This window comes from Kryptolebias marmoratus, linkage group LG22 (genome assembly GCF_001649575.2).
Source record: "Kryptolebias marmoratus isolate JLee-2015 linkage group LG22, ASM164957v2, whole genome shotgun sequence".
In the NCBI taxonomy this organism is placed as follows: domain Eukaryota; kingdom Metazoa; phylum Chordata; class Actinopteri; order Cyprinodontiformes; family Rivulidae; genus Kryptolebias; species Kryptolebias marmoratus.
This window is the reverse complement of record NC_051451.1, coordinates 21,517,388-21,542,580: the sequence shown is the minus strand read 5'-3', so window position 1 is coordinate 21,542,580 and position 25,193 is coordinate 21,517,388. Positions and strand designations below refer to the sequence as shown.

The following is a 25,193-nucleotide window of genomic DNA, read 5'->3' as shown; positions in this document are numbered from 1 at the left end:
TTAATCCTTTCATCATCAACAATAAATCCTGTGATTTTGATAACATTTGCTCTTTATTTGCCAAAGTTAGAAGGGGGAAACAAAATATTTCAGCCGCCTGAAATAATCTGTTCCCCCTACATAAAATGGAAACAAATTAATTTACCAAATTAATTTATATTTCAGATGGCTGAAATATGAATTACTCAAATGAAAATGTGTGTGAAAAAATGACTTAGTAGACAACTGCCTAAATGTCTTGAAATTCTAAGAAAATGTAATTTCTTAAAAGCAAAACAAAGAAATTAGTGGTGGTTTGAAACTTTAACACAGTACTGTATGTACCAATATTGCTGTTATTACTCTGTTTGTTTTATGTTTTATTTTATTTTATTTTTGTAATTATAGTTGTCTCTGCCTAACTTTTGTTTTTACCCCTGTCCTCTTCAGCAACTGAGGCAGACAGCAATCCTACCTGAGTTTTTTTTTTTTTTTTAGCCTAAACTTAGACATCTGTTACTTGTATTTATAAATAGTTAAAGCCCTTAAATTATACTCCAGATTGGAAATGTGCCATCTTAGATTTCTTTCATGCTGTCAGTAACCCTTGTGTTTAAATTTATACAGGCTTATGTTGTATCTTTGCCTGAGAACATGGTAATCTTATCCACATTAACCTTGACTCAAAAGTTCAGTCAACACGGAGTAACTTATCTGCTGATTCAGATAAGGTGCAGGACAGACAAGACAGCATGAGGCAGAGTGGTGGAAGGTAAACAGTCTAACGTGAAGACAAAAATAAAAACACGCAACAACCAACACTATAATTAACACTGGCTGTCTGTTAATCAGAGAAGTAGCTCTTTGCTCTCAGTTCAGGCATCCGTGAAGTCAACACACACACACACACACACACACACACACACACACACACACAGCCTGAGGTATACTACGTCTCTAAGTGTTGTAGAAAATACTTTGAATTAAAATGACAAAAGTTACTAATTTACTGCACCAGTCTTCATTTATGCCTTCATGAATACACTAAATTTGTTTATACATTTAGCAGTAATTTCATATTAGGACAATATATTATCTGTATAGTACCACACAGATTATGCTCAGCCTAAAAAGGTCTTTTAAAACACTAAGCTAAAAATTAAAAGCAACAATTTATTCCTGCAAATTGCTTAAAACGAACATAACTACAAACATAAACTGAAAACAGACGGCCAAAATTAAAATTAATATGAAGGTTTACATTTAAAGATGCCGTTTAACAGATCTCGTCTCAGGTTTATAATTTCTCTGATCTGATACAGATTCTGACCAAGCTTTTCATTTCAAACACTGACACCTGCTGGAGAAGTAAATGTCACCTGTGTCTTCTTATTTAACAGAAAAAGGGCAGCAGTGATGTGCAGGATGAGAGGATTAGCACCAGCATAAAACATGTTATTATCCTTTAATGTCTCATTTCTTCACCTCACAGCTTTAGGTTACCACTTTTAACAAACAACACAACTACCAGTTCACTAACTGCAAGGTAAAAATGCATGAATTATAAAAATATTAATAGTTCTCTTTCAGAATACTGATTGCTAAAGAAATAACGACAAACGTGATTTGTTTCAAATATTTAACATCTCGTTTGGAAGAACTTTTTGAATTTGTCAGCTGCTTCATATTTAATGCATCTCCTCTGTTGTCTGTTTTTTTTCTGGCATAATAAATAAATTAGATCTAGCGTGCATTTCATTTAATCCCTTTTTCAGCAGCTTGTTTCTGGGTCTGTCTGCTTAACTGTGACGTAACAGTGGAGCTGGATTTTATCTCCTCAGTAAAATGGAGTTAAAAAAAAACCAAATGCCAAGTAATAAAAAATTATTTAATAACAGAAAAATACAGATAAATACTGTTAACAAGATGCTGTGGTTTTTCCTAAATTTGGTAACCACGTGATATTATTGGACTACAATGTATAAATGAACAAGGAAAGTTCATATATTGAAATTGACCACTTTTTTTAAAAAAAACAACAACATTGTTTCCTTTTTTTGTTTTGTTTTGAGCTTAAATAACCAAACAAACAGCTTGGACAAAAAGTGTTGGGGTTTTTTTTTCTTAAAAAAATCTTTACACATTTAACAGTTCAATCAGTATACAGGTGTTATTAAAAATATATATATAAGTTATGGCGCCACGATGCTCTGAGTCAAGTAAAACCAGCTTGCAAGGGAAAGTCATACCCAGCAGAAAGCACACCATTTCAAAACATTACCTTTCTGAAAACTAGGTCTCTATTCTGCAGAGTCATAACCATGGTTCTTGAGGTATTATAAGGTGATATTATTCCTTGTCTTCAGTAACACAAAGCTGCCAAGCAGGAATCCGTTGAGCCAACCAGATAAAGCAGGTCATTTGCGCAATCAGGCTACATGTTCATCTAATCAGTCTGTCATACGGGTATCAAATCATTTTTGACTGGAAAGATCTCCCACGTCAAACCATCGCCGTGTGGCGGATGTCCGGAGGGAAGCAGGACACGTGTCACCCAGTGACTGCACGCACACAAGAGGCACACGTTACAAAAAGAACAAGGCAACACGGGTTAAAAAAGGATGCACGAATACCTGCAAACATGTGCAAACACCAGAGAAACACACCTTTTTTTCTCCACCCCCAAGAAGATTTTCCAGTTGTTCAGCCCGCCATAGTTGAAAGGATTTCTGTACACCTGGCAAAACAATTAAAAGAAAGGAAAAGGAACAATTACAGAAAACATATGAAGGTTGTTAATATTAAACGAACAAATTCTACAAGGCTAAGTGCTTCGTACTATATGTCCTAATGTTAGAAGGTTAGAAGGATAACAAAAAACATTGAATTTTTTTTTTAACTGGTTGTATACAACCAAGACCAAGAGATTAACTTTGGTACTGATCCAGATTTGGTTCATTCTCTTCACCTAAAAGCTCACCTTTCCCCATTTGACCATCATTCGGTGGGTTTCCTTCTTGTTGATGTGTTTTTCAATGCTGGTCTCCCCTCTGGATATGAGAACTGCATGCCAAATGGTTAAAGCTCCCAGGGCCACTCCCACTGTGCTACAAGAAGAAAGCACATTTCATTCCTATGACCGCCAAATCAACCAATGTAAACAAACCTTTTATAATTCTGTTAAACTATTGTACAGCTGGAATCTGAAAAAAGAAAAATCATTAAACCCTTCCGTTCTGTAATAATGGAACGTGTAAAGGTTTGAAAAGCCAAACTGGAGTTGTTCTGGCTCGTTTGATTAAATTAGGAAGAGGCAGAACTGCTTTTTAGAAGTTTATTACTTTATAGTTTGCTATCTAAGCAATAAGTTATTTATTCTCCATCTATCCATTAATGAAAGGATCTAATAGGATGCATACTTACAGTGAAAGCAAGCGCAAATACGTCTTTAAGCATAAATAATACTGTGGCTTTTTTCAATGTTAACACACTCGTTACACACACTGGATTGATCTGTTGAAAAGACTAATGATGGGTGTTGTTTGTGGGGAGTTTCTAGGTGTGACAGATGACAAATCCAATAAATGTTTCACCTGGTGAGCACCCACATGTAGATGATACTCTTATGAATCATCCTATCCTTAAAGGTGTATGGTGGCGCAGGTGTCTGAAAGTTGGTCTGGACCAAAACAAACAAACAAACAAAAAACAGCATATATTAATTTACACAAACAGATAACATTAACTTCATCAAGCCATGAAGTGTTTTAAGTTAAGATAATACCTGCCCAGATGGGAGAAGCCCGATAAGAAGTCCCATCCCTGTTACAGGCATTCCCGGCTTTTCTGAGTCCAAATGCTTAAAACGCTGGAGGAGTAGGCCACACACACAAACACGGGTTCGAAAGACAGAAACAAGGCAGTCCCAGTTAAAATAAGGAACCACATTTACAGGAGAGTTAAAGATAGAGACAGGGCCACAAGGACAAAGGTCCACAGACAACAGCAGTCCAGCTATTTCACCTCAAGAGCTCTGTACGCATCCAGGAACAGGTTTCTGCCACTGATGCTGCAGTAGACACAGCCCAAAGTCATGAAGAGGCAAAAAGAGAAGAAGTAACGATGGTTAAAATGACCCACGCAGTTATTCAGCCAGGCTGAGATGCTGAGATTAAGGAAAACCAGCAAAATGTTTGTTTTTTTTTTTTTTTACAAAAATGCATTTTCTGACAGAGCTCATGAAGCTAGATGTTTGATGCATGAAAGATACGACAATGATGATCCATCTTTAGAATGCACCTGCAAAAACAAAACAAAAAAAAAGGGTTTTACATCATTTTCACCTCATTAAGTGGTGCTTTAAGAATTCAAATCTTTGAAAAAGTCAAGCAAGATATGGAGCAGAACAAAATAACTTTGGCTCTAATGATGTATGAATGATTTCAAACATATATNTATATATATATATATATATATATATATATATATATATATATATATATATATATATATATATATATATATATATATACACATATAATTTAAAGAACTGATTCAAAAGAAGAAAAACTCCAATGACTCACCTGTTACAGATACCACAGTGGTGTGTTCTTGCTGGTTTGGGCATGATGCACTTTTTACAGACCGACACAAATGGCCTCTCATTTTTTTCCTGAAAGAAAAAAAAACATTTTTTGCATTATTAAAAAAACTATTAGTAAAGTAGATCTTTTAGTGGCTTAGCTGTTGTTGTCTTACTGTAGGAGGATATCCAGGGGAAGTCTTGGCAGCTTTGTAGTAATGAAAAGCGATCATAAAGAGGTTCCAGTGTCCATAACAAACATGCCAAGCAATCCACGCCGGAGAGTAAGTGGTCAAGATGAGAGGCAGTAGCACTGCATAGGCTATCACCAAAATGGAACTGGTAAGTATCACCACCAGGCAAACAAATACCTTACAGCAAAAAGGAAAAAAACACAATCATACTGTGTCAACCACAAGGACATTTTGTGCCTTTTGAGCTTCTGGAAGAATGATCAAAAATTCCCATAAACACTCCTAAACCTTGTGGAAAGCCTTCCCAGAAGAGTTGAGGCTGTTTTAGTTGCAAACGGTGGGTCAACATCATATTAAACCCAATGGATTAAGAATGGGATGTCACTCAAGTTCATATGTGTGTTAAGGCAGACGAGCGAATACTTTTGGCAATATAGCATTTATGTGTGTGTGTATTTATATCAGAAAGTAAAACAAAAACAAAACCAGCACAGTTTTTGCCCCCTCATATCAACGGTTAATGTGTCCTTAAATTAATATTTTGTGAGTAAATTCTGCCAACTGCCACATGCATTTGAAAACATCCAATGTGTAAGTCAACAATGATGGCATCCACGATAGAAACTTATGGGATCAAGAAATCTGACAGTTTTGATGTTTTGGTACACATTTACACTTATATTTATCGAGTAAATTATGTGGATAACAGTGCTTTTTTACATTTAGTGCATACCTGCATTTCATCATTTTATATCAGCTTTTCTGGAAAACTTACTCGAGTAAACTCTTTCAAGCTGCACCATTTGGTGTAGTTCAGTATAACCTTTCTATGTTTGCTTTCATAGTTGGCAATGATTGCCTTTAACATAAGTTTACGCACAAACACAAACTCACCAAGCCAAACCAGCGGGTGATATAATCCACTGTCACAAACACTGGTTCAAAAACTGAGTCAAAAACTACATCAGAGTCGGTGAGGGAGTTGAAGCAAAGTGACTGAACCAGTAGTTTCATGTAGGCCCATATTCTCCTGATGCATAAGGGCAGTTTGTTCCTTCCTCGCCTGCTACCCAGCTGTAGGCGCACACAGCGCAGCAGGTGGGGCGCAGAGCACCGCATCCTGCATCTGTAGGAAGATGACAACTGCAGGGAAAACAAAGAGACAGCGACAGATTAATGATCTTGTTCCACAAATATGTAACAATCTTTTGCTAAATCTAACACAAGTTGCACACACAACATATCATGAATAGAAATTAGGATGCATAGACTAACAGTACAGATAATTCTTCTGAATTCATCTGTTTGATAAAAATCAGTGTAAAATGACAATCACTAACCATTCAAACCCTGAGGTTATTCTTTTTTTACTTTTACTTTCTCCATTATTCTCAAACAAAGAACAAAAGGGGAATTTCTTCCTCAAGGATATGTAAATGATTTGATTTTGACACCAAAACTATGACTGGAGTTTTGCTTGAGGGGTTCAAATAGGAGCATATTATCAGACTTGCTGTAGGTTGACTTTGGTAGGCTGTCAGCCTTTGAATTTCTGACAGAACAGGTGATTTACAGCCGACCGTTTCAGTTTGAGTCAAATCTAAACACCTACACTTTAAGCTTGAGGGTGCGAAGGAAAAACTATGTGAACATACATACACCAAGAGTAAAATAAAGATAATCAATCAAACATCTGTATATGCCATGCTAAAAACAGTCTTGTTTTGCTGCATTCCGGACAGGGTGGAGTTTGGGTGGAGGTTCTTGCAGCTCCTGGCATGGGTGGGACAGTGGTCTGAAGTTGACTTAATTTTTTTATGAAGCTTGGTCCACTCAATCGGTAAATTAAACGCTTTTCAAAGACAACTGCCACGCAGCTATAATGTCGTTCCATGAAATCAACAGTAAAACAGTTGATTTGTTTATGAATCGCGTTGCTGTTAACAGTTCGACTGAAATATAACACTCCCAAATCCCTTTTGTCCTGATGTCACGCCGCTTTTTCAGGTAGACAGAGTGCTGCGTCTATTGTCATGTAATAATATTTTGAATTAAATGGATAATACTCACTGGTCTACGGAGACGATAAACCCACCGGGATTCCTAGTACTGTTGACATTTTCAAACTGAAGACAAAACGGGATTATTCCTGTGTATTTAGAGAGGAGGACCAGGCTTTCAAGAGACCTGTAGTCAAAACATCAAAATCCTAAACAGGAGTCAACGCGCATGCGCAGGATAGGTGAGATGCATCATGGTAGTCGGAGTCAGTAATTAAATATTACTACTGCGACCAGCTTTACTTTTCTCGCAAAAATTAAATTAGTGTGCGACATTTTTTCTTTTTGAAATCTTATGAACTTGAATAGACTTGAATAGATTTCAAACGAATAACCGTAACTGTGTTAAATCGCTGAAAAAAAAGTAAAAATGGGTCATGACTTGTTGTGGGATTTGTGGGAATTGAAGTTCTTTCACGAATAGCTATGCTAAGATGCTAATGGCTAATGTTAGCGAGGTTAACATGTGGAACCTTCCAACCTCAAGCCAGCTCTGTTTTTTTGGTGTCAGTCATCATGTCGTTTTGTTTTAACTTTGACCTTCCAGCGCAAACAACTACCTACGACGAAGAGGATGGAAATAAACAGCGGAACGGAAAGAAAGATAATGATGTTAAATGTGTGAGTAACTCCAAGTTGACAAGAAGTTACCAATTGTGTTGTCTGCTTTGGTTTGACGTTGGTCTTTTCAGCTTCATGTCGTAAATACAAGAAAGAAAAAATACTTAATCAGTCTTTTCAAAACATAAAAGTAGATTAATCACAAGAATAATTGTCTCAGAGACCTGAATTGGTTCCTGTTTTTTTTACCTAAATAAATGTACATATAAACAGCTTAATCCAATTCATATGTTAAAACTATAAACTGCAATGACAAAAATATATACAGTCAAGTGATAAATGACTTGATTCTGATTTTTATGAACACACATAAAGTGAAACAAATCATTAACTGTTTTAAATCAACATTTGTTTACCTCAGTCAGTGGATCTAACATACATTGCCAATTTTACTTTAATTCGTGGGATCTACAACAAATGTAGTCTGAATACTTATTTCAAAATTAAAAATGGGTAAAAATGTATCTGTTAAAAATATCTTTAAAATACTTGAAAATTAATCTATTATACTTGTGCTTAGGATTTATGTTAAATTGATCTATTAAAAAGAATTGTGGCATGAAGTTAATCTGCAATGTGTTTTCTGGGGTTTTTAAAGTATTACACAAACAACACAGAACTTGAGGTGCTTTACAGGTATTGTCTTTAAATATTAAATTTTATTTGCATTTAAATTGACAACACCAAATTACTTATTTTGTCACCATCAACAAAATTAGCAATCTGAGAAGACAAACTTAAACAGAGTAAAACAAATTCACTGTTCAGACTGTTGTAATTTACAAATATTGGCTGTTAAAAACTTACAAACAAGTGCATTATGTTAGTTCTTTCCTGTTTTTGTCAGAGTTTATTTAAACTTTTACTAATACTTATGCAACTATTTACACCATTACTAACTTTCACATATGGTAACTGCAACCTAAATAGTGACCTAGTTTTGTAATCTAATTAATTTATCTATTACTGTCTGACTTTTTAACTCTTAAACATTTAATTAGGTTTACTGTTTGAATGAAATCTATCTCCCTAAGTTGGAAGAGAAAAGGCAGTAAAGTTAAGAGTTATAATAATAAAGTGTTTATGTTTGGTGTGCTTCCACTAGAGAGAGTCAGCTCCTAATTTTTGCACTTGTCAGCCAAAACCCTCCAGGTACATTCATACATGCTGAGAATGAGCTGTGGGAGTTGTTCTTGTTGTGTAAGACGCCACAGACAGTAATGAGACGTGTAACAAAAGCCTTGAATTTTTTTGGGCCTCTGATTTGTTCCACTCCTGTGCGTGTGACAAACGTATGATTTGGTAACAGTGTTTCAGCCGCGGTAAATCACATGGCTGATGTGCAACAGTCTCAAGTCCCGTAACCAACCAGTCAGCCTCTTTTGCGGTCAATAGGCTATGAATAGAAAAGGAAAGATAAGAAAAATACACATGTGAGAGAATGATAAAACTAAAGAATACTTGTGAATTCAGTTCAATTTAAGTAGCTTGTTTTGTTGTTCTTTACCTGTTAGATTATTCTTAAGTGTTTGTGTTTTTTCCCCACAAACTTTTGTGTCACTTTTAGTAAACTAAAGCATAGGGGGCATGAGACATTTTTAAACTTTATAAATTTATCAGAAGCTTTAAACCCCTGTTTTAACATAACCACAAAAATGATTGAATTCTGTGAATTATGGAAGACATGTTAGTTAGATGTTCTTATGTTTTATGTAGTTTTATTATTACAAAGTTTAGATTATTCCTGTGGCTCACACACATAAAGTTTTCAAGATTTTATGATACTCGGATATTATTTTTCGTTTTATTTTCATTAAAGCAAAATTTGATGAAAATGAATTGCCATTTTTAATTACTTAAAAAGTATCTGTTTATCTCCTAAGACACCATCGGTTGTCTTTCCCTCTCTTCTGCCTTGATGCATCACTGTTACCACATTAGCTCAGAAGGATAAATGGTGGCTTTAGACTAAATCTTTCATTTGGCCATTGCTGTTTGCTCTTTCTTTTTCTTTTACACGTGGTATTTGGGGTTGAGTATAGACATGCTGGATGAACACACTGGGGACATTGTAGAGGTTTAGTGCCCATTAGACTGGAAGACTGGAGCTCTACTACCCTAATTCACTATCTTTGCAATCTTCAAATACTAAGTTTTATGTTGCTCAAACTACCTTTTTGATTTGATTTTGACTGAAAAAGGTTAATTTTATTCAAGCCATGATGTTCTTAGAGTAAAACTAATTTTCTTATTGTTGGGTACTTTGTTTCCAAACCATTTATACTGCTATCTGTTTGCAGACAGAAGAGAGTAACAAACCAGCTGGGCCTGTAAAAGAAGCCAAAGAGCACCTTCCACCATCTGACCCACACTTCTTTCTTACGGATGCTGTTTTTGAAACAGTTACCATTGGAACTCTGCCTCCTCTGCACTTCCTGAACGAGACCGTTTTTGAAAAGACGGCCTCGGAGAGAGAGGACGAGGAGAAAATTTTTTCTTGCAGCACAGAGCAGAAGTCTGATCTCATCTCAGGCGTGTATGAGGGAGGCCTGAAGGTGTGGGAGTGCACTTATGACCTTCTGGAGCTGATTGAGAGAGATGGAGAGGTATTTAGTGGGAAAGCGGTGTTGGATCTGGGCTGCGGAGCGGGTCTGTTGGGAATTCTGGCTCTGAAGAGAGGAGCCAGACAGGTCCACTTTCAAGATTATAATGGTACAGTCATTGAACAGCTCACAATTCCAAATGTATTGCTAAACCTTCAAGAGGATGATGAAGTGGACGATGACTATGACAAAAAAGGGAAGGGCAAGGGAAACGTTCAGATGCAAGAGGTTTGTGAAAAGAAACAAAAAAAGGATGGCAGCCCACCTCCTAAGAAATTAGCTACGGACCTTTCCCAGCACCCGTTACTCAGGAGGTGTCATTTCTTCTCTGGCGACTGGAGAAGTTTTCATCCTTTGGTTCTCAAGGTTGAATCACAGCCCAGATTTGACATTATATTCACCTCAGAGACGATCTACAACACTGAGTACTACCCTGCTCTGCACGAAACCCTCCACAATCTGCTGGCGCCTGATGGTCTGGTGTACCTCGCCACCAAATCACACTACTTCGGTGTCGGTGGTGGGCTCCACCTCTTTGAAACATTTGTGGAGCAGAGGGGGATTTTCTCTCTGGATCACCTGTGGGATGGAGAAGACGGCCTCCAGAGACATGTAGTAGAGCTGCGTTTCAAAAAGCCAAAGGACACCTGATTAGGGATCGTCTGGGACTCTCAAACTGTTGAAATTGATTCATTGATAAATCATCACATAAAAGCTGATTGTTTATTTGTGTAGCATATAAAGCTAGATTGTCTGAAGTCCTAAAACAAGGAAAAACTGTAATAAAATTCTTCTTGTCTTTGCTCATTCATCGCCTACACTGTTTTTTTTGCTTCCTATATAGAAATTTGAATATGCCAGGATCTGAAGTGCTGTTAAAAGGGGCTGTTGCAGGTCTTTAGATGCATGGGGAGGAAAGAAAGGAAATGGGCTCAGTGACCTTTGCGAGTGTTTTTCCCCCCATGTTCAAACGCCAGCATGAAAGCCAGGCTTGTTTCTGCAGTCCAACGTGAAATGTCAATTGCAACTTATCCCACTAGCCTAAGGATGCAGTTTGAAAGTAGACTCTAGTGTCACTGCACATCAATAGTGGGATTCTGTGGGGTCTCTTTACCTCTTATTCTGCTGGTTACATAATCTTGATGGGGGGCCCCACTGCAAAACAAAATGTTTGGACACATAGAAGTGTATACATCCTGGAAATATGCAAAGGCATCTGCCCATGTAAGGCCAGGGAACTACGCTGTTGTTTTTTCCAACTCCACCTGGAATCCCCTTTTCTCTCAAAACAAGGAAATCCAGTGAATTATTCTAACAGGGATTTTTCTGAGGAAGAATGCATCAAGTCTGAACTAGTTTCTTGTATTAAGGTTAGTAGACGCATAGAGATGAGGAAATGAGTGGGGTTTTACAGGTCGCTAAACAATAGGACTACATGAGAAGGCATTACGACATCCCTGTCATGTCTGACGGATTGAATAGTTTTGTCAGGTGACATTTTTGAATACACCCCAGCTGAATATGCTAATATTCACACGACTCAAACTCATTCTAAACGTTCCCATGACGCAAGAGCGACACACTGCCCTGCTGGTAAGTAATATTTAACATCAATCAAAACTTTCTTTAGGAAACATAGTCAGGTCAAACATGATGGTGCGTTTTCACACCCACAGGTGTGAATAGACTTTCCTGTTTCTTAATATGCAAATACACTGTAGAAATAAAAGCTCTTTCACTCATAAGTGCATGAAATACAGCAAACGTGGTTTCTGTTTGCTGAAACTGGCCGGCAAACTTTCAGCTTCCTCATCGTCTCTCATCTCGACAGCTGTTTGTGGCCTCCAGGGGAATTCCTGGTTCCTAGGGTAGACATAGCCTTTCCCCTGCTTGCTGTATGGGAACAGGGGGCAGGGCATGTCAGATGGTTTTCCTCAGAAACTATTATGTGTTGATTCACTGTGAGGGGGCGTGCTGTTCACTCCCACTGCTTCCTTCTTACTGGGAAGTGACTGTCAGGCTTACCGTACAGAGGGAGGGTATAAAAAAACAGATGGGAGGGAGGTTGATGTAGTGATGTGTAAAGGTGGGTATATATTAGCTTCTTTGCCTTGAATGTCAGACACTGCTGCATCCTTCTTTAGGATTTGGAGGTCACGAGGGAGCAGAACACGCAGGTGAATTAGGAAGAGGTGTGTGGAAGAAGCTTGCTGCTGATTTGTTTGTTTCTGATAAATCCTGGATCTGGATTTTTTTTTAAAAGTCTTCAGTGGAAAAACTCAGGTATGTAGATTTGTAGAAATGTAAAATAGCAAAACAGACTAAATGTTTTACGCTGAGTTCTTGAATAAGAAACCAACTTCCACATTTAAAAAAACAACAACTGAATGCTCTAAAGCTAATTCGCTAAACAAAGACTTTAAACAAAGACCGTTTGACTCTGTGGTGACTTTAAGACTTAGCTGACGTCTTCAAAGAATATTATTTTTCAAGTTGCAGGCCGCAGAACCGGTTGCTTCCAAGTTCAACTGCTGGAACATTTTGAGTTTCCTGAACATATTCAGGTGTGGCCCTCCTTAGAAAGTTCACTGTACTGAACTGTACTCTTTAACGGAACACGGGCTTTAATGAATAAACCAAAGTCATTAAGATAACATAGAAGAATTATCTCAGCTGTTACTATAAATATTGACTCCAGGCCTTGGATGAGGTGTTTTTCAAACAGTGGTTAGGGAATCTGTGTGATGCAGTGGAGCCCAGTTAATATCCAACTTATGCTGTCAGGCTTAAAAACACATTTACCAAACTGCGTGTCTGTAATCACATGTCCCTGAGTCACTTTACTGGCAGTGCACGGCCATAAGTGATGAGTCATTTCATTCCTTGACCGGAGAGCGCTGATATAACAAGGTGCTTGAATCGGCCTCGTGGACATGCTTTCATTTCAGTGGCCGCAAAGCTTTTCTAGGAATGCTAAAGTTAAGACATGTTTGGGTTCCTCGGCATTTAAGTTTTACTTAAGTACCTCCTAATATGTTAAAGTGAAATGTTGACGCTTTCACTTTGGTAGTATTTACTGTAAGTACCACCAATGATTAATAGCTGTTCAGTCACCACTATGCTGGTCTCTTGCTCAATCTTAAACTGGAAAAGTAGAGCTGACGTTATCGTCTCATCATCATTCTGGGTTTCTTAAGAAATAAGGAAGGGTGACAACACAGTCATACTCGTCAGCAAGTTACAGCGACTAAGCTTGAACTCCCTTTTTTCATTGTGATTATGTGGTGGGGTTCTTTTTAGTTTTCAAAGTTTCTCTTCAACAAATAGGCAGAACATTATTCCAGAGATATGAGTGGCTTCAAACTGTTTTAACATCCAAGGATCAAGACGCTTCTAAGGACCTCATTTAATAAGTGCTCTACTATGAGAACTGAATTCCATAGATGGTGGCGTCTCCAGGTGTCATCTATGGGCTCAGTTCTTTTGGCATGGTACTGGTTTGTCAAGCATATCATAGTAAAAGCATTGACACTTCTAATGTAAGTCTTTGGTTCACCAGAAATTGCTTTCATTTTTATTTGTACCGCATTTTAAACCTTGTGTAATTGATTTTTGATGTTCTTACTTCAAATAAAATTTACATTTCTGAATTTACTGCTATGGTTTTATCTAAATTAGTGTAAACCAAGCATTTTATTAAACGTGTAAATGTGATTAAATGTATCAGATGATAAAAGGGGAATTTTTTTGAATAAAAAATATTTAGGTTTTACTTTCCCAAACTTTTTCCCTAACTGATCTTGGTTTTTTTAGAGTTTAGCTATAAACTTCGCAAGAATAGATTAATTGTGTGAAGAGAAATTACACCCGATGCTTTTTGAAATGTTCGTTAATGCCTTTGCAAATACAGTAAAGTGTAAGATGAGAACTGTAAAATAGAAAAGTTGTTACATGGATTTTAAAGAATCCTTCATTTATAAATAACTTTAGAAAGCTGTTGATGTTTTAAACGTTTTTTTTAGATCTATGCTAATACTTGTCTATAATAATACTTGTTATTCATTTCTTACCTAACGCTATCATGTCTGAAACAGAAAATGTGATTTAAATGCTCATAAAATCCTACTGAATCATTACAGCCACATCGAGACATAAAAGCTGACACTCAAAGTGAAAAGTTATCACATATTTTGTCTTTTTATCTTTTGTATCCACAGAAACCAGGTCTCTACAATTTTAAATTCATAATATCTACTATTGAGAAGATTGAGCTAAGTAACCTAAAGGTGTCGGGACTTTTTTGCCGTTTCTCACATTGTGCTAGAACTGGCGTCATAAAAATTGAAGAGGAAATGAAGTTGCATATTTTTTATTCCACACGGACAGCTATATCACAAGATGGCAACTAAAACATGAATTGCTTTTTAAAGGTGCCCTTGTCAGTGTCATAAATTTCCAAACAAGTTTTATGAAAAATGTACACCCTGACGCCTTTTTGTTTGGGAAGTCACTGCAAGTTCAAATATATTGTGTTTAATGTCAAGTTTGTGCTTATGTACGTTTTCATTTTCTGAAATAAAATGTATTTTATGAAACAAACTATCACTCAGCTGTCTTCACTCACTCGGGAAACAAGAAGGCCTAGTCCTGTTTAATAACTTAGCAAAATAAGGGATACACTTTTATGACAGAGAGTACGGATATTCTTGTCTTTGGTACTATTTAAACCTGATGTACATAAGTTTCTTTCAAACATTCACTAACTCAGTAATGACTAAGCCATTACATCACAATGAGTTATTTGCCATGACATCTTCAGAGTTTTTCAAATAGTTTTACCTAAAGGATTTGCTGAACAGGAATCTTGTCAAACAGCTAGATAATGCTGAGCTCCTGGACTTAAATTATCTTAGTTTTCTGAAAATATTTAAACACCTAAACCATATGTAGATAAAGACGTTCAAAGCAATCTGAAATAAAAAAACTAGTTTAGCTCAAGAGCAAATCTTTTCCTTAAATAAAACTTCATGCTTCTACTTTACCACATTACATCAAAATAAAGGTAACATTACATGGTTACTTGTCATAATGAATAAGACTATAAATGTTTTAGACTAAAACAGTCCAATAAATATTAACATAAGTTTGCTCTGAATAAAATATATGAGACCTACACACCATTCCCTAGGTTTATGCATTTCAGATATTTTCATATCTATATATTTTTAAACAGAAATATTTATTTAGATAAGATAAGATCAACTTTATTGATCCCACAATAGGAAAATTTGCATGTTACTGCAGCTCAATACAGAAAAGGTTGAGATGAAAAAAAACACTATGCACCTATAATAAATAGCAATGCACATCTACACATATATACATATACACATAAGTATATATATATATATATATATATATATATATATATATATATACATTAATCAAACATATATCTATACACATAAACATCAATGAACACTATATATACAGATAACAGTACAGTAAAATAAATGAAATTTATATTGAGGTAAATACCATTAGCTGTCTACTTAGCTTATAGTTCAATGATTTATATACTACTTATATACTATAGAATAAAAGTCATTGCTATAGTTAATCTAACTTTCACACATTGAGGGCACAGCCCTGAAGTTGTTTCCGCCTACTGACAATGGAGCAGCCAATCAAAATCATCTATAACTGAAATACTTAATTTTCATTGGCTATTATTACTCTTCAATCAATGACGTGACATCCCTCCCCAACCAATGGCTGAACAGTTTTTTTTTGCACAGGATGAGCAACAGGCTCCCGCAGAGTTCAGCACAACAAAGGTCTGAGTTCACAGTGACGGAAGTCGTTGTCTGTGAGCCTTTTGTGGTTTAGTTTCGTCTCATTTTGAAACTGCTTATACGTTGTTTTTGTTATAGAATAACTTGACTTGTTTGAGGCCGTGGTATGGATGAAATACGGCCTACCAGTGGTGCACCAGCCCACGGGCTGGTGCCGCTGTTTCCTCCCGGACTGCAGGCTATCTACGGGGAATGTCGGCGACTGTACCCCGATCAGGCCAACCCGCTGCAAGTTACTGCTATAGTTAAGTATTGGTAGGTAACACGTTGTATTGTTGCTGGTTTAACTATATATGCTGTCCCAGAGCTTTCAAAATGCGTTTGTGTAGCAATGGCTAAATAGATGATAGCCTACAGTTAGCTTAGCTTCCATGCTAACGTTTCAGCTAACTAACATCCAGGAGGAGCTCACTTCAAGTTCCTGCTGTTTGTTTTTTTTTAACCAATAAATCCAGTTCTAAACAATCATATAAACTTAAATAAAAGCCTGAACTTGAAGGCATCACACTCTGGTTTAGTTTTCACCTCACATATAAGCTTAGTGTTTTTACCTGAACTGTAGAAATTCCCACTGTAAACACAAAGGACATCTTACATGGTCAGTGGTTTTCTTTTTTTTCGGATTTAACAGGCTTGGTGGACCAGACCCACTGGACTACATCAGCATGTACAGGAATGTGGGCTGTCCAGCTCAGGACGTCCAGGAACACTGGCACTATGTAAGCTTTGGACTGAGTGACCTGTATGGAGACAATCGTGTTCATGAGTAAGTGCACAAATAATAATAATTTGTGGAAAAAGTGGGGTGTCAACACATTTAGCCTTTCAGTTTGATAAATATTTGCACTCCACAGGAGACCAGTAGCCCACCTTCTTACTGACACCTCTTAATCTTGATGTGTATTCTGATTTTTTTTTTTTTTTTTTACAGATGTCATTTATATAAGAATAATACTAATATAATGTTTTGCCTTATATCTCATTGCGTTTCAGATTTTCGGGGGCGGATGGACCCAGTGGATTTGGGTTTGAGCTCACTTTCAGACTGAAGAGAGAAGCCGGAGAGACGGCGCCGCCAACATGGCCGGCTGAACTCATGCAAGGCTTGGCTCGCTATGTGTTCCAGTCAGGTAAGAATAAAGAGCAATAATGTTCTTGTGCGTTTAAAGTGAATCTGAGACAAAACTATGTTCTAAATAAGATCAATGCTCCTCTTTGTTTTTGTTGTTCTATTAGTCTGAGTAACGCAATTGTGAATTTTTATTTTAATTTAATGCAAATCAAGTCCTTGCAAGTATGACGCATAAGTGTTTTTTAACTGCCACATAATGTGTTGAAACATCTAAATTGAGGACTATGTTAGGGACATCAGTTTGGGTTTAGTGCACATTAAATTTTGACAGGAAGTATGATTTCCAGCTTTATGTGTATGTATTGTAGTGAATGAAAACAAAGTCTGTTATTATGTGAAAATTCTCAGCACTTAATGAATATGTCGTTAACTTTATGAAAGGCTTCAGCCTATTATGTAACATACAGCATAAATGGTTTCCACGAGAGGAGTCGTAGATAAAGGCTTGCAAAAATGAAGAAGGCTATTCACTTCAGGCTCACTGCTCTGTTTTCCAGCTGGGGTCAATTTGCACGTGGGTGGGCTCCTAAGCTAAATGAATGTTGATTCCTGGCCATCTTCTCCCACAAATCTTTCTGAATTTGGACTTGGGTGCTCAGTACCTCCCAAGTAGCAACATTTACTCAAATGGAAATGCAGCTTTTATGCTTTTTTATTTCACATCTGGCTCTCAGTTTTTGTTCTTTTCTGTTTCTTTTTGCTCTCTCACTGATCTATGTCTTCTCTTTTCCTGTTGTTGTAACACTACTTCAGTAAAATAGGACGTTTTGCCTTACTTGTTTCTGAAGTCTACGAGACAAATGTACTTGATGTGCACCCATGACAGGATGTGTTATCTAGATAACGTGAATAAAACAGTTGTTCCTTTCAATATCTTCAACAGAAAATACATTTTGTAGTGGTGACCACGTGTCATGGCACAGTCCGCTCGACAACAGCGAGTCTCGTATCCAGCACATGCTGCTTACAGAAGACCCCCAGATGCAACCAATTCAGACTCCGTTTGGCACAGTGAGCTTTCTCCAGGTGAGTTCAAATATGTGTCAGTCACATAGTGGTAAATAACTCCACTGCACATAAAGCTCTTTTTATTCTTTTGTTGCTTTTACAAAGTCAGAACAACTGTACAGGAATTAAAAATATGGATTTGGATGAAATGCAAACTCTCTTAAGAAAACATAATTATGGCATTAGTGATAACGCTGTAAACGCTGCTAAAACTATTTTTTTTTCTCAAGCAGAAAAAACAAACATAGTTTGTACACCAGCAGGTTGGAAAATACAGACAAGATTAGTTTAAGTAGATTAAAGTTAAATAACTTCCTCCTGCTCTTCTTGTTTTGCTTGTGTTTGTTTTTGTCGTTCTTTTGTGCTTCTTTTAGCCAGAAGTTTGTTTCTCTGTAGGGTTGAAATAAGTGTTCCTCAGAAATTGTGGCTTTGCTTGCTTTGTCTGATTTCATGTTTGAAATATTGACAGTTCTGGGTTCCCACTTTACATGTCAAAGTGTCAGACTGCCAGTTAGTTGATTGGTGTCAGCTTATTATGGAATAGCCTGTAAGAGACTGCATTCGCTCAACAAATGTATTAATGTGGCTTGTGGTGTAAAAAGGGCTTTACGGTGCATGTTTTTATGGGGGCTGATTTAACACTAAATTCACTGCCACGTCCTGGACTGTCTGTAAGGTTTTTGTTTTTTGCCAGGGGAGAGCATTGCACTTTCACTTCACCTATAATGTGTTACTAACGTCAGATAAACCTGGTTCCTGACCATCAGATCTAACAACCTCACACCTCACGAGCTGACAAGATTAGTTTCCTAAATTTGTTTTGGAAGACTAAAATAGTCAGCAGCCATGGGGCCAACTGCTTGTTTTATTAGTGATGTTACTTAGTCCATTAAGAAAAATAATTAAACATGTTAAAATGGTTAATTATTTACATTTTTGTTTGAATTTTTTGGTTGTAGAGGACACAATTACTTTTAAAAAATTGAGTGCGATTCTAGTGGTTTTCTACCCAAATACTGCAATAGAAATAATATTACCAAATTTAATTTAGTAAATTGAAGGTAGAGAGTAATGTGTGTGTGTGGCTGGCAGGCCTAAGGTCTGCACAAGATCAGATTAATTAAAAAAAGCACTCTAAAAGTATAAATAATTTTCTGGACTCGCTGTAGATCGTGGGCGTTTGTACCGAGGAGCTGCAGGCGGCCCAACAGTGGAACGGCCAGGGCATCCTGGAGCTGATGCGGGGAATCAAAGTGTAAGTAAAAATGTGCCGAATCTGCTTTTAAGTTCATTTGACAAGCAATGTTTTAAAATTTACAAAATGGTAATATTACATTTATTATTGTTTTTTTGTAGAGAAGATATCAGTACAACTGTAAAACTGTTTTTTGATTAAAAACGTGTCACAGAGATTTTGTTAGAACTGCAGGAAAAAACAGTCATAATGTTTCTTTTAAAGTCTTATACAACAACTGCCTACATTCACAAAGTATGCAAATAATTACATTTTAAAAGATATTTATCAGCCTGAAGGCAAAATAAGGAAAATAACATTTTCTGACATTTAACCTTTTTAAAGTTTTATTATTTTGTGGTTTTATGTGTGAGGCTGGAGGGTGGAGCTTTTCTTCAGAGGAACATTACATTGTAACGTGATCTGGTCATCGTTTTATTTTTGTCATAATGTTGTGACTCGTTGCACAATAAACTATTCTCAGCAGATATTACAACTATTACACTTTAATCTGATGGCACCCGAACAGGTCAGTGGGTTACCTGACAAAATGAATAAGCAGGAACATTAGTGTGGGTGTTTATTTGTCTCATCTGCTGACTAATCATGATATTGATTAGAGAAGTGTAATTTTAAAGAACAAGAATTATCATTGTGTAGCACTACATTTACACAGAAATGGAAAAAGTGATTTGAATCTATTTTAAGGCTCTGAATCATGAAAGAAAATGTTTTTTTTTTCATAACTGTGGGTGTTGATCAGTCAGACGTAAGCAGGTTCGTTTTTAGTTTTAGAAATACTTTCAAGATGATAAATGGCCGTGAGTCTCATTTCGCTTGTGTCTGAATTTTATTCATCTGGATTTGCAATCATTGAACAGAAGAGCTTTGCAAATATTTGCAGGTTTTAAAAAAAAAAGAGAGATGTTTTATTTGGAAAATCCTGAAATGTTGTCAAACGAGATGTTTTGCTTTTATGCCATAAAGGTTTTCATAAAACTAACCCCTGGATTAGAGCAGCTCGTAGCCGCGGGGTATCTGTGTGGGGACAATATCTGAAGATTTTAATTAAGTCACTGAACTGATGTGAGCTGCTGTGAGCCAACTGAGAGGGGAGGGGAGGGGGGGGGGAGACTCAATGCCACTTTAGTTTAAAGTGTACAGACCAGTTTGGTGAACACATTGTAAAGAGAAAGCGAAGCATGGTCTTTATTTGTTCACTCATTAACTTTGTGTTTAGCTTGAAGTTAATATTCATGATTTTCTTGTGTACAGAGCTGGCGGCCCTTGGCTCATCACAGACATGAGGCGAGGGGAAACTATTTTTGAAATCGATCCACACCTACAAGTAAGGCTTTAATAAAATCTGCACACATGCAGTCGCTCCTGCATTTCATTGGTTTTTTGTTTTATTTATTCAGACACATCTCACAGAAATGATCCAATACTTTTAGTTTACTTTTTTTAATGATGTACAAGTGTAATAGGTTTGTAATTGGTCAAGAAATCGTGCTTTATACATTAACAATAGTAGTTGTAATGGCATACACAATAGCAAGGTACGGCTCTGACGTTTGTTTAAGCTAGTGTTAATGATTGCATATGTTTTTTGCTCATCTAAGCAGGAGAGAGTGGACCAGGGTATTGAAACGGAGGGCTCTAATCTGAGTGGGGTCAGCGCCAAGTGTGTGTGGGACGATTTGAGTCGCCCGCCCGACGATGAGGAGGACAGCCGCTCAATCTGCATCGGCTCACAGCCACGCAGGCTCTCAAACAAAGGTTACCGCCGACCCCCAAAGGGTTAAAACAGCACAACCTGCTTCTTGGGTTTTTTGTAGTTAATGATGGATTTCATTTATTTATTTATTTTTCTGAATTTGAAAACAGACACGGAGCAGATCCGAGAGACCCTGAGAAAAGGACTAGAGTTTAACAGCAAGACAACACTACCACCTATCAGCAGCCAGAAACAGAGCCACGAGAGAGCTCAGTGAGTCTTCCTCCCACACATGAGCACACCCTGTCATGGAGTTCTGCTCAGCACATGGGCTTCAGGAAGATAAGTCCCCCCGTCATGTACAGTGACTCAGAGCCCCGCCAACATCTACGTTCTTACCAGTATTGTTTTTCAGATACCAGCATGACCTTTCTGTGGAATTTGTTGACTCTTTTACAGACTTTGTTCCATAAGAAGAATTGCAACATCTCTGTACATTCCTATTTTCTGACAAGATCTGCCATTTCCTGGAGTTGTTTTTTTTTCCCCCCTGAAACTCCATGAGCTCATTAGTGACTGTACTTCTTTAGAATTCCACTCTTATATTTTATCGTCCTTGGCTGTTTTTTTAGGAGTCGCAAGGACAGTTTGGAGAGTGAAAGTTCAGCAGCCATTGTTCCTCACGAGTTGGTCCGAACGCGACAGCTGGAGAGCGTCCATCTGAAATTCAACCAAGAGTCAGGCACACTGCTGCCCCTCTGCCTGCGGTACTGACACATTCTCACTATTCTACACCGAAAAAAAAAAAAAAAATCAAATTTACAATCGAAGGATTCTTCGAGAGAAATAAGAAATGACCAGAGGTGTAACCAGATGTTGTGAGACTGAAATGTCATGAGCTGTCTTGTCAAGTTGTGTCGCAAATCCAAAAAACGACTAATGACCTTTGCTGAAATGGTTGAGGATGTTCCTTCCGCTTTAAATTGTTTGTGTGGCAGCAGTTTAGACACACATGTCAGACACTAGGACTAGTCACCCACGTGTTGTGAAGGCAGCTCATTTCCTGCAGCCTCTGCAGGCAGGTATGTGCTCAGAGTACGAGTCTTTCTGGAAAACAGAACAGACTGGGTGCTGACTTCATGCTGATTTGTCGATTGGAAGCTGAGAAAATAAAGCTTGAACTTCTCATTAATTGAGTTGAGCAAACTTTGAGGTAGAGATGAGGAAAAAAGTCGAGCTGTACCGTTTACTGAGGTCCCCCCCCCCCTCCACTCTCCACACAAGCTGTTTGATCAACTTTGTGTTCATCACTTGTATAAGCAAGTTTCTCTGTGTTTAAAATGATATTTAACACAAAGGAGCTTCACTCTAAAATCCACCTGAGTTAGCCCCCTTCCAAAGTCTGAAGAGACTCGTGAGAAATCAGAGAGGACAGATGCCAGTCAGCTGAGATTTTTTATTTTCTTCAATATATTGTTAAAATCTTCTCTCGCCTCATGACACTCCTAAAATCTACCCAAGCTTTTCTTTTGAATGGATACCTGCGAAAACAGATGACTAGAACGTGACCCCCTGACTTTATTAAATAAGTTGTCCTGTTTTCTGTCAGGTTTGAGTTTGTTAGTGAACCAGAGAAGCCAGCTGAGGTGGTTTACTGTGTTCTTACTGTACATCGTGTTCAGTAGGTAAAGAGTAGATAAAAGAAGGTTTGTGTTTATCTTGTTGACCAGAGACTCGAGTCTTTTGCTACCATTTTGCATGACGTGTAGCAGTTAATACAGCCATGTCAGACTACTCTCTAATACTCTCCTTTAGCTAAACTAAATGATTATATCCACCGGATGTGTTATTTTATACTGTCTTGTGTTTATTTTGCACAGGGGCAGGTTACTCCATGGGAGACATTTCACGTATAAAAGTATCAACGGAGACACCGCCATCACATTTGTGTCTACGGGAGTTGAAGGAGCTTTTGCTACTGAGGAGCATCCTTATGCAGCCCACGGCCCCTGGCTTCAGGTATACACGTGAACTAATCTGAGTTTTAATCCAGTGCATTCAGGTTGTATGAATTTGTTTCACTTTCTCCTCTCCCCTGCGCAGATACTGCTGACTGAGGAGTTTGTGGAGCAAATGTTAGGGGATTTACAGGAGCTCAACACTCATGATGAGGTAAGTAAACCCACCCCACCCCCCCTTTTTTTTTTTAACTTTCAGCTTGCGTGTCTGTTTGACTTTAAGTGTCTTATCTGTTTGTTTAGACAAAGTTGCCCAAGGAGTACAGCTGGCCAGAGAAGAAGCTGAAGATTTCCATCCTACCGGACTCTGTGTTTGATAATCCGCTGCAGTGAGACAGAGACCCTTCATGGAAAATGCAAACAAAAACCTCTTCAAACATACTGTCAAGAGTTCAACATCATGAAGAGGAGACTTTCCAGGGCCTGCAGAGGAGCTCTGCTGTATCTGTGTTCTCCACGTTAGATTGCCAGAGGCTGCTTCGCTCCTGAAAATGATCCTGGGAATCTACAAAACATTTGACGGTTACTGCGTCTTCAGTCCAGCCCCACTGTTTACAACGCCTCTTTGAAGTTTGAATACTTTTGAGATGATCAAATCGGCCTCAAACCAGCCTGTTCAGATGATTTACCTGAAAGGACCTTCCTGCAGGGGAAACGGTTTGCTTTTATTCTTTCGGTTAACCCAAAAACGTGCATCGTTAATGCAGCCGAGCGTGCCTCCGCCATCGTCAGACTAAGGTGTGAAACAGCAACTGCGCCGCAGTTCTCCAAACAAGTGCTATTTATTCCAGGGGCCTTAACAAAAAAAGGGACTGAAAGTCAAAAAGCAAATAGTGTTGTTTTGGGTTACGCTTCTGTGTGTAATATTTACAAATGCTGGACATTTTTTCTCTCTCTAATGTGTTTGTGTTCACACCAAAGTTTTACCTGTTTTTTATGTTTCTGTCTCAAACGTTTCAAGACTCTGTTTCACAGGCAACGAGCTCTGGATAAGTATTATTCAACGACACGCCTTGTATATCGAATGCTGCTGGTGTAGCCGTGACAACAACCTAACTCCATGTTTAGTTGGTTTTATTTCCTTCAAAAGAGAAAGGTATATGGTACAAACAGCGAGGTTGTTGTAAATGTAACAAAAACAACTGTTTTGCCACGTCTCTACATATTTCTTTAGAAACTTGTTTGTTTGTTTTTTAATCCAGTGGGACCTGCTTGAATTTTCCTCAGTGCCTTGAATTAGAAAAAGGACTCTGTGTTTCCGTTGACTCCTCGCTGCGTGCAACACTTTGAATCACTCCTTTTAGCTGAAACTATCGGTGCATTCCTCGTTAACTCCAAACATTTCTGAGGGTCCTTCTCTTAGAACACTACTTTCAAATAACATTTGATGACATATTTATATTTCTTTTGTTTTTTTTCTTCTTTTTCAGAATGAGAAGAAAGTGTAGATGTTTGAATTTTATTTTTTATGACTAAACTGACTGATTGTATTCCAAAGTGCATTAAAAAGTTAATACACAAATAAATCTGGGTCACTAATTCACAACTAATATGGAAGTTAAATGTGTCTTTAATGAAATGTTTGTCAGTAAGACTTTTTTTTTAATATTGCAAGATGTGCTAAATCAGAACAACTACTGTAATGGTTAAAACAAGCCAAATAACCACTTTAAGGAAACTTGAAAACAGTTGTAGATGTATGTATGCATATATATATATGTTCTACACAGGCTAATTTACTGTTGGAGTATATATTGTAAATGAGTCAAATCTTTAGCACAATGTCTGTGGAATGAACTGAATTATAGACATTTTTGTGCTTTCCAAGTTTAGCTGGCTCTGGCGGCCATCTTGAACTTGGTTAACAGCTCCAAAAGTCAATCAGCTGCAGAAATGCACCTTATTATTTTGTCCTGGAAGTTTCATTAAAATCCATCCGGTGGTTCGGGAGATATTTTGGTAACACACACACACAGAGAGGGGTCATAACATTATCACCCGCCTGCGATCATCATCTCGTGAGGAAATGTTTGTGTAAAGCTGTGATCAAAGTTGGTCACTTTGTTTTGGGCCCCTCGGGGCCTCCGGTGGATGCCTGCTGGCCTTCCGCCGTGTGTCCGGTAGAGTTTGCTGTGGTACCGGCCTGTTCCGTCGCCTCGGCCCGTGTCTCTCTCTCTCTCTCTCTCTCTC

The 25,193-nt window shown here is 37.7% G+C and overlaps 3 protein-coding genes across 7 annotated transcripts; 2 read left to right on the top strand and 1 right to left on the bottom strand.

Annotated features, from left to right (window-relative positions):
- Window positions 1-1,848: 1,848 nt before the first annotated feature.
- On the bottom strand, window positions 1,849-6,978 carry zdhhc16a (zinc finger DHHC-type palmitoyltransferase 16a). 2 transcript variants are annotated; one of them, XM_017412777.3, is made up of 11 exons: window positions 6,826-6,978; window positions 5,650-5,898; window positions 4,738-4,932; window positions 4,563-4,651; window positions 4,250-4,278; window positions 4,003-4,136; window positions 3,764-3,847; window positions 3,573-3,658; window positions 2,960-3,086; window positions 2,646-2,716; window positions 2,438-2,540 (listed from the first exon to the last, which is right to left on the bottom strand). In XM_017412777.3, the coding sequence occupies exons 2-11, from the start codon at window positions 5,872-5,874 to the stop codon at window positions 2,438-2,440; spliced, it is 1,143 nt and encodes a 380-aa protein (XP_017268266.1). In that variant the 5' UTR covers window positions 5,875-5,898; window positions 6,826-6,978. The 2 variants fall into 2 exon arrangements, with proteins under 2 accessions (XP_037829654.1, XP_017268266.1); XM_037973726.1 differs by lacking the exon at window positions 6,826-6,978 and having other exon boundaries at window positions 1,849-2,540; window positions 5,650-5,874.
- A 143-nt stretch (window positions 6,979-7,121) lies between these two features.
- On the top strand, window positions 7,122-10,846 carry mettl18 (methyltransferase like 18). The gene is made up of 2 exons (XM_017412888.3): window positions 7,122-7,436; window positions 9,737-10,846. The coding sequence occupies exons 1-2, from the start codon at window positions 7,263-7,265 to the stop codon at window positions 10,688-10,690; spliced, it is 1,128 nt and encodes a 375-aa protein (XP_017268377.1). The 5' UTR covers window positions 7,122-7,262; the 3' UTR covers window positions 10,691-10,846.
- Window positions 10,847-12,187: 1,341 nt separating this feature from the next.
- Window positions 12,188-24,553, top strand: sufu (suppressor of fused homolog (Drosophila)). 4 transcript variants are annotated; one of them, XM_037973690.1, is made up of 13 exons: window positions 12,188-12,322; window positions 15,973-16,149; window positions 16,526-16,660; window positions 16,888-17,024; window positions 17,910-18,052; window positions 19,204-19,289; window positions 20,544-20,616; window positions 20,891-21,047; window positions 21,156-21,258; window positions 21,618-21,752; window positions 22,866-23,004; window positions 23,089-23,157; window positions 23,247-24,553. In XM_037973690.1, exons 2-13 carry the CDS (start codon window positions 16,001-16,003, stop codon window positions 23,334-23,336), a joined length of 1,416 nt encoding a protein of 471 aa, XP_037829618.1. In that variant the 5' UTR covers window positions 12,188-12,322; window positions 15,973-16,000; the 3' UTR covers window positions 23,337-24,553. The 4 variants fall into 4 exon arrangements, with proteins under 4 accessions (XP_037829618.1, XP_017268220.1, XP_017268221.1 ...); XM_017412731.3 differs by lacking the exon at window positions 12,188-12,322 and adding an exon at window positions 15,792-15,876; XM_017412732.3 differs by lacking the exon at window positions 12,188-12,322 and having other exon boundaries at window positions 15,832-16,149; window positions 20,894-21,047.
- Window positions 24,554-25,193: the final 640 nt, after the last annotated feature.

Coding starts and splice junctions, on each gene's coding strand:
- sufu (XM_037973690.1), top strand. CDS start 16,001: ATGGATGAAATACGGCCTACCAGTGGTGCACCAGCCCACGGGCTGGTG. Junction 16,150..16,525: donor ACTGCTATAGTTAAGTATTG/GTAGGTAACACG, acceptor CGGATTTAACAG/GCTTGGTGGACCAGACCCAC. Junction 16,661..16,887: donor GGAGACAATCGTGTTCATGA/GTAAGTGCACAA, acceptor ATTGCGTTTCAG/ATTTTCGGGGGCGGATGGAC.
- mettl18 (XM_017412888.3), top strand. CDS start 7,263: ATGTTAGCGAGGTTAACATGTGGAACCTTCCAACCTCAAGCCAGCTCT. Junction 7,437..9,736: donor AAGATAATGATGTTAAATGT/GTGAGTAACTCC, acceptor ATCTGTTTGCAG/ACAGAAGAGAGTAACAAACC.
- zdhhc16a (XM_017412777.3), bottom strand. CDS start 5,874: ATGCGGTGCTCTGCGCCCCACCTGCTGCGCTGTGTGCGCCTACAGCTG. Junction 4,137..4,249: donor AAAGATGGATCATCATTGTC/GTATCTTTCATG, acceptor TCAGCATCTCAG/CCTGGCTGAATAACTGCGTG. Junction 2,541..2,645: donor TTGGGGGTGGAGAAAAAAAG/GTGTGTTTCTCT, acceptor GTGTGCGTGCAG/TCACTGGGTGACACGTGTCC.